General features: G+C 37.0%; 4 protein-coding genes across 7 annotated transcripts; 3 read left to right on the forward strand and 1 right to left on the reverse strand.

Moving 5' to 3' along the window:
* The first annotated feature begins 1,547 nt into the window (after window positions 1–1,547).
* Window positions 1,548–5,006, forward strand: LOC17897042 (histone-lysine N-methyltransferase, H3 lysine-9 specific SUVH7). Its single transcript, XM_006304472.2, has 2 exons — window positions 1,548–1,676; window positions 2,563–5,006. Exon 2 carries the CDS (start codon window positions 2,570–2,572, stop codon window positions 4,919–4,921), a length of 2,352 nt encoding a protein of 783 aa, XP_006304534.1. The 5' UTR covers window positions 1,548–1,676; window positions 2,563–2,569; the 3' UTR covers window positions 4,922–5,006.
* Window positions 5,007–5,412: 406 nt separating this feature from the next.
* On the forward strand, window positions 5,413–7,219 carry LOC17896951. 4 transcript variants are annotated; one of them, XM_023777291.1, is made up of 5 exons: window positions 5,413–5,434; window positions 5,832–5,945; window positions 6,048–6,423; window positions 6,522–6,676; window positions 6,918–7,219. In XM_023777291.1, exons 2-5 carry the CDS (start codon window positions 5,853–5,855, stop codon window positions 7,113–7,115), a joined length of 822 nt encoding a protein of 273 aa, XP_023633059.1. In that variant the 5' UTR covers window positions 5,413–5,434; window positions 5,832–5,852; the 3' UTR covers window positions 7,116–7,219. The 4 variants fall into 4 exon arrangements, with proteins under 4 accessions (XP_023633059.1, XP_006306265.1, XP_023633060.1 ...); XM_006306203.2 differs by lacking the exon at window positions 5,413–5,434 and adding an exon at window positions 5,462–5,637; XM_023777292.1 differs by lacking the exon at window positions 5,413–5,434 and having other exon boundaries at window positions 5,462–5,945; window positions 6,549–6,676.
* A 106-nt stretch (window positions 7,220–7,325) lies between these two features.
* LOC17898279 (transcription factor GTE5, chloroplastic) lies at window positions 7,326–9,496 on the reverse strand. Its single transcript, XM_006307322.2, has 4 exons — window positions 7,963–9,496; window positions 7,832–7,874; window positions 7,595–7,696; window positions 7,326–7,514 (listed from the first exon to the last, which is right to left on the reverse strand). Exons 1-4 carry the CDS (start codon window positions 9,205–9,207, stop codon window positions 7,465–7,467), a joined length of 1,440 nt encoding a protein of 479 aa, XP_006307384.1. The 5' UTR covers window positions 9,208–9,496; the 3' UTR covers window positions 7,326–7,464.
* Window positions 9,497–10,674: 1,178 nt separating this feature from the next.
* On the forward strand, window positions 10,675–11,332 carry LOC17900481 (basic blue protein). Its single transcript, XM_006304434.2, has 2 exons — window positions 10,675–10,867; window positions 11,028–11,332. The coding sequence occupies exons 1-2, from the start codon at window positions 10,684–10,686 to the stop codon at window positions 11,237–11,239; spliced, it is 396 nt and encodes a 131-aa protein (XP_006304496.1). The 5' UTR covers window positions 10,675–10,683; the 3' UTR covers window positions 11,240–11,332.
* The last annotated feature ends 321 nt before the right edge of the window (window positions 11,333–11,653 follow it).

Consider the following 11,653-nt stretch of genomic DNA (forward strand, 5'->3'; position numbering starts at 1 on the left):
TATACGTTTAAAACTATTTTGTAGTCCATGTGTTTGTTCTCATATTTTTCGATAAATTTAAAAAACTTGTTTCCTATTTATAATTGTTTTTTAATCATATAGTAAATACGACAGCAAACACGTGGGCAACAAAAATAGAAAACAAGTTTCTTAAATTTATCAGGATCAGAATCCTGATTACTCTAATCTTGCAGGCAACATCTTTGTTGCATTACCTTAATATCACTATTGCTGCATAGTAGCATTGTTACTCCTTTTCGGTTAAAGATATCCCAAAAATCCTCCCTAGATCATGTTATACTTCATTACTTCTTACTTTTGATTTTGTCGGTTTACATGCAAAGATACTTAGCAATATTAGCATCTACTGGCACTTGCATTACTCTAGTTAAGTGTGTCAAACACTTAAAGTAAAGCTAAAACAGCTAGTTCCTAAGTATAATTAACAATTCTGAGCATTTCCTTAGGAAATTTTTATGTTATACCAACTGTAAAAACAAATCTATATGCTAAGGAAATCCAAATCCATATTAATTCTCGGTCCATTTGTTATTACTATTGTATAAACTACGAAGAAAGTACATTATCACTATGACCATCTTTTCGTAGCAATTATCTCCTAATCTCAGTCAATCAGGATGTGTGTTTTTAAACCCAATTGTCTTCAAAGTATTATGACCAAACTTATCTTTCACTTCTGTTGCAGCAAAATGTCAATATTTATCCATTTAACAACTTCGTCATATACGTACTTAAGCCAAATTAGTTTGTATGCGTTAGCACAAATCCATGGTATATATAGGGAAGAACTGCAACAAGTGCTTCGTATTCATAGATTATGTTGTACATACAATAACATATTATAGCTAGTGATGTGTCATGTGTCTTGAGCATATATAATCAAAGAATGGCTTTTCTGTATAATGCAAGCTTTTAATTTTCAACATAACATACCCATATATGACTTGACTTGAGTATTTGGCCTATTGACTTTTTTCATCTGCTTCTCGTTTGCGTCTCAATTTTGTGTCTAACTGCAATGTCGAATACATTTTGTAATCATAATGACTTTGCTATCTATGAGGTGCATACAAGTTCTACTGATCTTTAAGATTATTCAAAGTTAATAATAAACTTCTGAATATATGTAATTCGTTTAAATTAAATGAAAATATCATCTGAAGTCATATTCAACTTAAGATGACCCAACATTTAATCATATGGGTCAAAATTTTGGGTGCATTGAACCAAAATAGCTATTCAACCTTTTCAAAATAGTTGAATAATCATATGTAGAAAGTATTTTTTAGAAGGTAAATAAAGATATTTTTACATTTATGTTAATTATTATTTTAGACAAAAGTGTTTTTAAAATTAATGTGTAGTCAAAAAAATCTGGAGATTTTAATGACTAAAATATTCTACGGTGGAGATTATATGTAATATCCATCTAACGGCTATTATACGCTCGTTTATCTTAACACATCATCTAATTCACTGTTAAATAGAGATTATCTCTTTGCTCTCTACCACACCCTCAGATACAAAAAACCAAATATTTTAGAATTGCTGCTTTTCATCCATTTTCTTCTTCTCCCTTTTGTGTGTCTCCAGCTTCTTGTTTCTATCCCGCTCCTTGTTTTTGTAACCTAGATCTCATTTCTCGGCTTGTCAAGGTACTTGCTGATTTGATTTAATTTGCTGTTCCACTATTTTATTGTTTTCTTGTTGAGGATTATCTTCATACGCACTTTAATTTTATGTTCAAGCTGTGATTGTTTTATTTACTTTGATATATGTTGTCGGGACGAACGGTTAGAGTAGATAAACTTTTTTATGTTATTTGATTTTGTTCTTGTTGTTGTCGGAATTGAGATTAGATTTATATTTGTTATATATATGCATGATATTTCTTACACAAGATTTATTTTTTCTTCTATCTCTTTGTTTGTGAAGAGATCTGATTTATGAGAGCTCTTCTGAATCCAAGAGATATATGTATATAGAATTCAGATCTAAACATGTTGTTATGTAATTGAACAAGAATATGTGGTTTGAATCTTGTCAAACAATAGTTTTGAACATCTACTTCGTTTTAAAACCCTTATTATATAGGTATACATGAGTTCAAGTCTTTCTTTTTCGTGGTTTGAAAAGAATCGTTTCAAGTCTCAGAACCGAGTCTCAATAATGCATCTTACCCTTTGTTGCCTTTAGAGATTAAAAAAGAACTTAAGAGATGTTTGCTTTGTTGTGTTCTTGTTTCAATAGCGTCTCTCCAAACTCGATTCTTTTAGGGTTCTATAGTTGTCAGGAAAGCTTTTCGTAGTTTATAGAGCATTAATAATAGTGTGAGTGAGTGCGACTCTTTCATTTATTAAAACGACTGTATCTTTATTTATTTATTATTAAATAAAACAGAAACAAAAAAGAACGACGGTTTTTTTTTCTTTTGTTTGTTTAGTTATTTCTTCGCAACTTTTGGCTAAAATAAAATATATCATCATGTCTACTTGTTTAATTTTGACTAGTCTTTGACTTCTTGTTTTTGTATGATGCTAGGATTGCAATGGATGGTCTCACTCCGATCAAGGCAACATCGGTCTCAAGTTTCATAGGCTATTTTGAAGATGAACAGGTTGAGAACACATCATCATCAACAGTACCCCCTCCTGTATTGGTCTCACCGCTTCTAAGCATTGTTCCATTCGATGCTTCCAACAAGGGTTCTTATGATGCAGATGCTGGTCCTAGTACTGGTCCAATCAAACCAAAACCATATAATGAAACCTACAGCACAAGAGCCGGCCCTCTTACTGGTCCAGTCAAATCAGAACCATATGATGAAACCTGCATCATGAATGCCGGCGGTCCTCTTCCTCAAGTGATTGCACCATTGCGAAGCGTTAGACCAATTTTTGACATCAACAACTACTCCTACTGTGAGGGTGCTGGTCCAAGTTCTACTCCAAAGAAAAGAGGACGATGTGATGATGATGAAACGCACCTTCCTCCTCCCCTAGATGTCACACCACTGCGAAGCGTTAGACCATTTTATGACTTCAACAACCACTCCTACTATGCGGGTGCTGGTCCAAGTTCTGCTCCAACAAAACGAGGAAGATGTGATCATGAAGAAACGCACCTTCCTCCTCCTCTAGATGTCACACCACTGCAAATCATTAGACCATCTGATGGCTCCAACAACTACTCATTTGTTTCGGGTGCTGGTCCAAGTACTGTTCCAGAAAAACGAAGACTTGGCCGACCAAAGGGTTCCAAAAACAAGACCTCGGGGGAAAAGGAGCAAAAAGTAGAAGTACCAAACGTCAAAAAGGTTCCAACTAAACCCAGCAACTATGATTCAAGGATAACCGAAGCAGAGATAGTAAACGGGAACCGGGACATTGTTGAGTCGGTTATGATGCGGTTTGATGCGGTTAGACGGAGATTTTGCCAACTAAACCTTCAGAAATACATCCTTACAACCGCTGAGGCTAATTGCAGGACTATGGGGGTCCAGACTAATAAGAAAAGGAGGCGTGGTACAGTTCCTGGAGTAGAAATAGGCGACATATTCTATTTCTGGGGGGAGATGTGCTTAGTCGGGCTTCATAGACAAGCGGTCGCTGGCATTGATTACCTGACGGTTGAGGATGGGGAAGTACTACCTCTTGCGTCGAGTGTGGTGTCATCAGGACAGTACGATGATGATATCAATCAGCCTGACATGTTGATCTATTCCGGACATGGTGGATCCAAGAACGATGTACCTCAAGATCAAGTTATGGAAAGAGGAAACCTTGCATTGCAAAGAAGTTATATAAGAAATACTGACGTTAAAGTCATCCTAGGCAGAAGCGATCCCTACCTTGTGGATAAGAAGATATACATATACGATGGACTTTACAATGTTACTAATATCCATACTTCGATAGGGAAATCTGGTTGCATCGAATTCAAGTTTAAATTGGTGAGGAAGGCGGACCAACCTCGTACTGGTTATGCGATGTGGAAAGAAGCTGAAAGTTTGAGGACGCTGAACATGAGTGCCTCCAGGAAGGGTTTTATACATGAAGATTATTCTTTTGGAAATGAGCTTTTACCAGTCCCGGTGGTCAACGAAGTGGACGAAGACGACAAAACCAACCCTGACGACTTTGAATACATAACATCTCAGCATTACACAGATGCTATTCCCATCGATAGCCAAGCACTTGGATGCCAGAACTGTCAAGAGGAGTCATGCACTCATCTAAGCTGCATGTGCATGCATAAAAACGGAGGCCAGGTACCGTATCACAAGTCCGTTTTGGTTTGTCGTAAACCAATGATTTACGAGTGTGGTGAAGATTGTGTTTGCCCCAACGACTGCAAAAACCGATTGGTTCAAAACGGTTTGAAGCTCCACATGGAAGTGTTCAAGACAATAAACCGTGGTTGGGGCTTACGTTCTTGGGATCCAATCCGAGCCGGAACCTTCATCTGCGAGTTTGCTGGTGTGAGGAAGACAAAAGAAGCAGTGAAAGATGAGGATCACGACTACTTATTCGACTCATCTCGGGTTTACCAAAAGTTTAGGTGGAACTACGAACCGGAGCTTGTGTGTGAGAGTATTTGGGAAAGCGTCCCTGAAGTATTCAATCTGCCGACGCAAGTTTTGATAAGCGCCAAGGAAAAAGGGAACGTTGCTCGGTTCATGAACCACAGCTGCTTGCCTAATGTTTTCTGGCAGCCTATTGAGTATGATGGATACGTTCGCATAGGGCTGTTTGCTATGAAGCATATCCTTCCATTGACAGAGTTAACTTATGACTATGGAGTTTCTTCTGTGGAGAAGGTTGGAGAAGATGAGATACTTTACAGAGGCAACAAAATTTGTCTTTGCGGTGCAGTCAAGTGTCGTGGCTCCTTCGGCTGATATGTACCTTTTTATCGTTTGTTTCTTTTGGGATTTCCTTGTTTTTTTTTTGTTCGTAATTTAATTTTCTTTGTATTCAAAAAATGAAAAAAAAAATCCTTGTTTTTTATTTTATTTTGTCATTTAATTTTCTTTGTTTTCAAAAAATGAAAAATAAAAATAAAAATTTCCTTGTTTTCTTTTTATTTGTTGTTGTGTTTTTTTCTCTTTATCTTTTATAAAAAATTTCATAGTGTAATTAAAAAGTGAGTGTTCACAGTGTAATTAAAAAGGAAAAAACCTAGACGAATTTTGTATAGTATTTTCGCTTGAATCACCAATTCATTATCTGATGGACTTACATTTTAAAAAAGGCCCAAAATCAGGGTTTAATTAATGTTAGTAGATTTGTTTTTGTCAATAGATTTAATATTATTTGAAGAGATAAAAAAACACAAGAACCTTATTTAATATTAACGAAAGAAAAAATAAAATTTAGACTCTGGTAAAATTATATATTCTGGCTCTTTCTATGTACGTCTTGGCTTCTCGGGTCCTCTCTATCTCTTTTCTTTGTTTGATTTTCATCTATATCTGCTCTTAATTTGGTTTTTAGGGTTTTTTGTTTCTCTTCGTTTAATTTCTCTTTGCTGTTGTCGTCCGTCTTCTTCAGCAATTGCACTTTCATTTCTGCTGTTGTGGTCACGAATTCGATAGAAATTGTATAGTCTTTCGAGGTTTATAACTTGACAGACCAAACTGCTTAGATTCTTTCTTCTTTCTTACGTTGGCAACATCTGATATATAGCATCTCGCTTTCCGTTGAAAAGCTTCCCCTGTAATCGTTTGCGATTTGATATTTGTGATGATGATCTTGATTGTTTCGAAAAGGTGTTTATTGGTGGATTTGTGTTGGTACTTGTTTTTTCAGTAGTATTTGTCCTTGTGAGCTATGAGTAGAGATTCCAAAGGAAGAGCATGGTATGATAAATTCTACCGTAAATTGGAAACGATTCTTGTGGAGGTGGACAGTTTTGCTTCTCAGGTACTTTTCCTAGTTCCCAAGTCTCTGAGTGTTTGATGATTTCAACAAAAGGATGTGGAGTAGAAGGAGATGAAGTCTTTTGTGGTTCTTATGTTTGGACAGGGTAAGGTTTCTTTTGATTATTCAGGGCTGGATTCTGTAAAGGATGATCCAGAGAAGCTTACAGAGGAACAAATGGAGGGGGATAGTTTCAAGGAGAAGTTATCAGACTCTGTGTTGATTGATGAGAAGCTTGAAGATCATTGTGATCAGACAGCCAGCACGTCCCTTTGCCACAAAGATCCGATATCTCAATCTACTCACCGCTCTCCGGAAAGCTTTATGACTGTATTAACATGTAATGATGATACTTTTGTATCTCCCTCTGGGATTTATACGGGTGTTTCACATCTAATCCCACCCACTACAGAGATTCAAGCTGCACATGTTGAAGATAGAGTGGTTAATACTAGATCCTTTAGCAGCAACTCTATGAAAGGTTTGTGTGTGTTGTCATCTTTTTCCTTCTTCCAAGTTTTGGAATATTCTGTGCAGTTTTTGTTAGTTTCATCATATGCAACTCTTCATGTGTAATAGTTAATAATGATGAGTTCTTCATTGAAGACTTCGATGTTTGTCCATTAGATACCATTGATTTGTATGACATGACATCTCGAGAAGACCCCTCAGATTTTGACGACAATTTGCTATATGCAACACGTGACAGGACTAAGCAACTCAGATCATTCAAGGTCCTCTCTCCCTCCCTCTTTTTGTTACACATATTGCATATACACAAAGACACATAGTCACATACATAGATGTGTTTGTGTACGTTTGTCCAAAAAAAAAAAAAAAAAAAGTGTTTGTGTACTTCAACAGCAATAGCTAGTTTTGGAATATTGTTGGACATGATCAATCTGTCATAAGATTGAATACTGCTTTCCCAATCTATTTATTTCTAATATGTTTCTTCTTCACCATAATCATCAGAAAAAGATAATGGATGCATTAACTTTCAAAAAAAGAAGAGGGAAGGAATATGAGCAGCTTGCAATATGGTTCGGCGACGCAGACATGGGTTGTGATCTTGTTAACACTAAAGAACATGCTACAACATCTCCAGACCTCAAAAGCTCACAGTCAAACGTGCCATTTGTATCCGAAGATTCTGAGTGGGAGATGTTGTAAGATAAAAGAAAAGAGTTATATTTTGGTGAGGCTCATGTCCTGCTTTTGAATATACCAAGATTTATTTTGTAACTAATATGGCAAAAAAGAAGCAAATTCTTCTTTCTGTCTCGTCTAATTTCGTTGGCTGCTTTAAACAATAAGATTGTTACAGTCAAAAGCATGGAACGAGTATGGCTGATTAGATAAAAAAAGCAGGAGACTAACACATCTGAAAAGTTGCTCATTTCTTCTGTACAGTAAATATCCTAATACAGAAATCAATCCGTCTGGGAAGAGTTATCAGACTTAGAAAAAAATCTAACTATGCTATTGAAATAGATCAAACAGCATGACGGCGCTGACTAGCCTAATTACCAGTATCTGAGCCACGGCCTGAGGAGCTGTCACTGTCAGAATCTGCATGCAGATCAAAGAAAAGTTAAGTGAGTTGCGATGCAGATACGGTAAAAGAGCTGCCGCAAAGTTTCAACATTTACCACTAGAGCCAGACCCTGAGTCACTACTAGAACTGTTAGAACTACTTGATCCGCTTGCATTGTTTTCTTGCCGGACAGGAGATGACGTGCGAATTGCTTTTCCTGGTTGTTACATGTTAGAAAAGGAAAAAAATGATGGAAGAATCATTAGTTCCCCTACTTCTTCTTCTTCGAGTGTGCGGTTAAATAAATACTGTTGCATCCGAATTTGGTATATTGTGAGCTAAAGAGCCTTACCTGATTCAGTAACTCTTGATGTTTTGGTGCCAGTTAGAGTAGTCTGTTAAATACAAAAGAAGAAACAATGCTATCAGCCAAAATCAGTAAGAGCAGAGGACCTGAATAACAATTAGGTATGGAAATCTTACTGGTTCGTGGATAATATTGTGAACAGATTCAGCATCTCTTTCTGAACCAAATCCATGATCCTCCTTGTTCTTGCTCAAGCTCTCCTTATACCCAGTCACAAACCTATAAAGCTCCCAGAGCGTGTTGATATCAACACTATCGATATCCAGCTCAATCTCGTCATCTTGCTGAGAGAGCTCTGGATTGCTCTTCTTTATAATCTGAACAACAGTCTCTAGTTTGTCATAAGGCAAGTCCTGAAGCTCTTCACTGAGTCTCCGTTTCTCTTCCAACGTCAGGTCCCTGTTAGTAACAGGTGCCTCCTCTTCTTCAGGCTTCTCGGGAGCAGTGTTGACAGTTGCAGGTTGCAATTGGATAGTCATAGATTCGTCTCTCTCCCAAGTCCTATTTTCAAGTTCAGGAGGTGGAGGAGGAGGAGGGGACGGGGAAGGTGAAGGAGCAGGTAATGGCTCTACAGAAGGAGCAATGGTTGAAACAGGAGCAGAGAACTCGATATCACGAGTTGGTTTGAACTTCCGATGAAGATTATCATACTGCATTTCAATGGATACCCATTTTTCTTCAAACATGTTCAATAAAACCTCAGCAAAACGATGCACATCATGGCCAACCGGATTATACAAAATAGCATTGTTAAAAGTAAGCCTGACATCTTCAGCGAAATCTAATGGCGACTTATAAAGATTTTTCCCCAAGTTAGTCTTCACAGTACCCAAATCCATAGGTTGTTTAACAATAGTGTGATAATCATGCAAGCCAAGTCCTTTAGCATCCACCGGAACATTGAATACCCATCCACACTTATGCTTCATCAATTTCGTGAGCAAACTGTTACAGTTCTTGAAAATCTGAACCGTACCTTTATCAGCAGCTCCAGGAACAGATTTCTTACCGCCATTCCCTGATTTCATCTTCTTGTTTCTCCCAGGAACACCAGTTTTAGCCACAGAGCCAAAATTGCCACCTTGGGGATCGAACCGTTTGATCAAGAGCCTAACCTCATCAAGCTCAGCGTTGAGCTTCCGCTTCAAGTTCCTAACCTCAAGCTTAGAAATCGAGCTGAGACTGATCTTTAACATGTGATGATCGTCCTCTGAAGGGAAAGAGTTGGAAGGAGAGACAAGAGGAAGCGAACGCTCCTGTCTAGAAACCACCATTGGCTTGGATCGGTTGTGGCTAGAGCTCCACTTATGCTTCGTCTTCGACTTCGAAGCTCCACCACCTGAAATATGGTCAGAAGACATTCCCCCTGACAAACAAATCAAGGGTTTCGCTAGGGGTTTTTAGGCTCAGAGGTAACCAGATTGAGGATTATAAACGCCAAATCGAAGGTCGGACAAATCGAAAGAGGGGAAATTAGGGTTCTCAACCGTGTTAGTACATGAAGATCGCTTCTGGATTATTTGCAAAGCTGAAGAAAACCCTAAAGGGAAACAATGGAGAGAGAGAGAGAGAGAGAGAGAGTCTCGCGAGAGAGAGAGAATAGCGTATGCTCACCACGCGTTTGAACACACGCGCTTTAGCACACCGAGAAATTTGGGAAAACGAACACACATGTGTGAGTGCGAGAGTGTACGGGGAGGGGAAACAGTTAAAAAGCTCTCAGGTGTCTCCCAACATTGTACCAAACCGGTACAAAACCGATAAATTCCAATTGCCCTTTTACTTGGACCTCCTCCTCTATTACTGTAAACCAGATTGCGTCATCCATTTAAGGGTTACCATATGTGATGTCTTATTCCACAACCCAACCATAGTGTGAATACAGATGTCTCCTCCGTTTAGAACAAATTACAACCATATTGCCAATGTCGTACGTGCATCAGTTTAACCTTTTATCAGCACAAAAATAAATTTTTATAGTTATCTATCTAAAGAAAGTTTTACTTAAATACAGTTTAGTTATTTTATAAGTTTTGTTCTTACTAAAAGCTAGTAACATTTATGTGATCTATACTTTAATTTGAATAGACTGTCTCACATTAATTAAAGACAACAACAACAACAACAAAACTAAGTAACGAGGAAAACCTGATCAAGATTTAGAGAATTTTTGAAGAATATATACAAGATCAAAACAGTTCAAACATGAAGAGTATACAAATCCTTTTAGATAATAATAGTTTAAAAGCCATCTTTGGGCATTTGAAAGTATGTGTCGTATGAACTATGAAGGTACATCGAGTCATCTTTGGCGTGGCCAGCTTTGAGATGGTTTCAACGGAGCCTTTAAGAGAGAGTGAGAGACAGAGAGAGCAAGAAGATGAAAGAGTGATTTTTCTCTGTTTTTGATACTACGTATCATGTTGTTGTTTTTTTTTTTTTTTTTGGTCATCACATGTTGTTGTTTTTTAATTTCATTCAATGAATGCATGCAGCTCATCAAAACTAAGGTTTTAATTATGGTAATAAAAGACATAATTTTGACAAACAATTGAATCAAAATCATTGATCGAATGAAACACAAAAAAAAAAAAAAAAACCGTGCAAATAAATATGACTTCAATAAGAAAGACATATTTTGGTCAATCAAAAAGATATTAGTCAATAAAATGTATACTATAATCTGGTTAATAACCACAATCATGTCTCATTAATAGAAAAAGATCTACGAAATTATGGTAATGTATTAATCCCTTGCCAAGACCAGTATATATGTAAGAACTTAGGTGTTGACTATAGTTCAGCACCAAATTAAAACCTTTAACCTATTGACCTAAATGGCTCAGTCATCTCGACACGTTTCTTATGTCATGGCAATGTTATGCTTATTTATAGCCAATGCCGTGACCCATGCCCGAAGACCCACCACCTACTTTGTGGGAGGCCAAGACGGTTGGGATCCGGTTATTCTGATGGACACTTGGGCACGAGGCAAAACCTTTTATGCTGGTGATATCCTCGGTATGTATCTCTGATCTTAAAGTCGTTATACGTTGTTGTACATAACGTGATTGATAAACACATCTATTCTTAGTTTACTGTGGTAACCTTAATTAATCTTCTAATTAAGATATAGATTTAATTATATTATATTGATACGTTTTATGGTGATACATTGCAGTATTCAAGTACGATGATCAGAGATCCAATGTGGTTGTGGTAAACCGAATTGGGTATGAAACATGTACGGCTAACGAGGGAGCGGTAGAGTATTCGTCCGGTAACGATAGGATTCAGCTTCATTATGGTTATAACTATTTCATCGGAACGTATACTCCCGAGGATTGTTCCACCGGTTTAAAGATGGCCATCAAAGCATTGGCTCCAATCTAAATTAAATGAAATCAACTAAAACTATCATAAGTGGTATGGTTAGTATTTTCGTAGTACTGTTGGACTTAACAGTAACGATGATATATATATGGATTCAAAATATTAAAGATTACTTAATAAAATATCTTGTTAATTATTGTCTATTGCGTTTTAATTATAGCTTACAATACTTTATTAAATACTCTAATGATAGAGGGGTGATGTTGACTGTAGTTTTCATCTTTATCAACGAAAGTACTGTAGGAAAGATAACAATACACACTATGTATATATTTACAACAATCTATGGTCTCGGCATGAAAAGACAAAATAAATGACGAGGAAAAACGAAACCGGATCAGGAAATTCGGAGAATGATAACTCGATCCACTTGTTACACATGCATGCATGACAAGGATAATATACGTACACATA

The sequence above is a fragment of the Capsella rubella genome, unplaced genomic scaffold (genome assembly GCF_000375325.1).
Source record: "Capsella rubella cultivar Monte Gargano unplaced genomic scaffold, Caprub1_0 scaffold_1, whole genome shotgun sequence".
Lineage (NCBI taxonomy): Eukaryota > Viridiplantae > Streptophyta > Magnoliopsida > Brassicales > Brassicaceae > Capsella > Capsella rubella.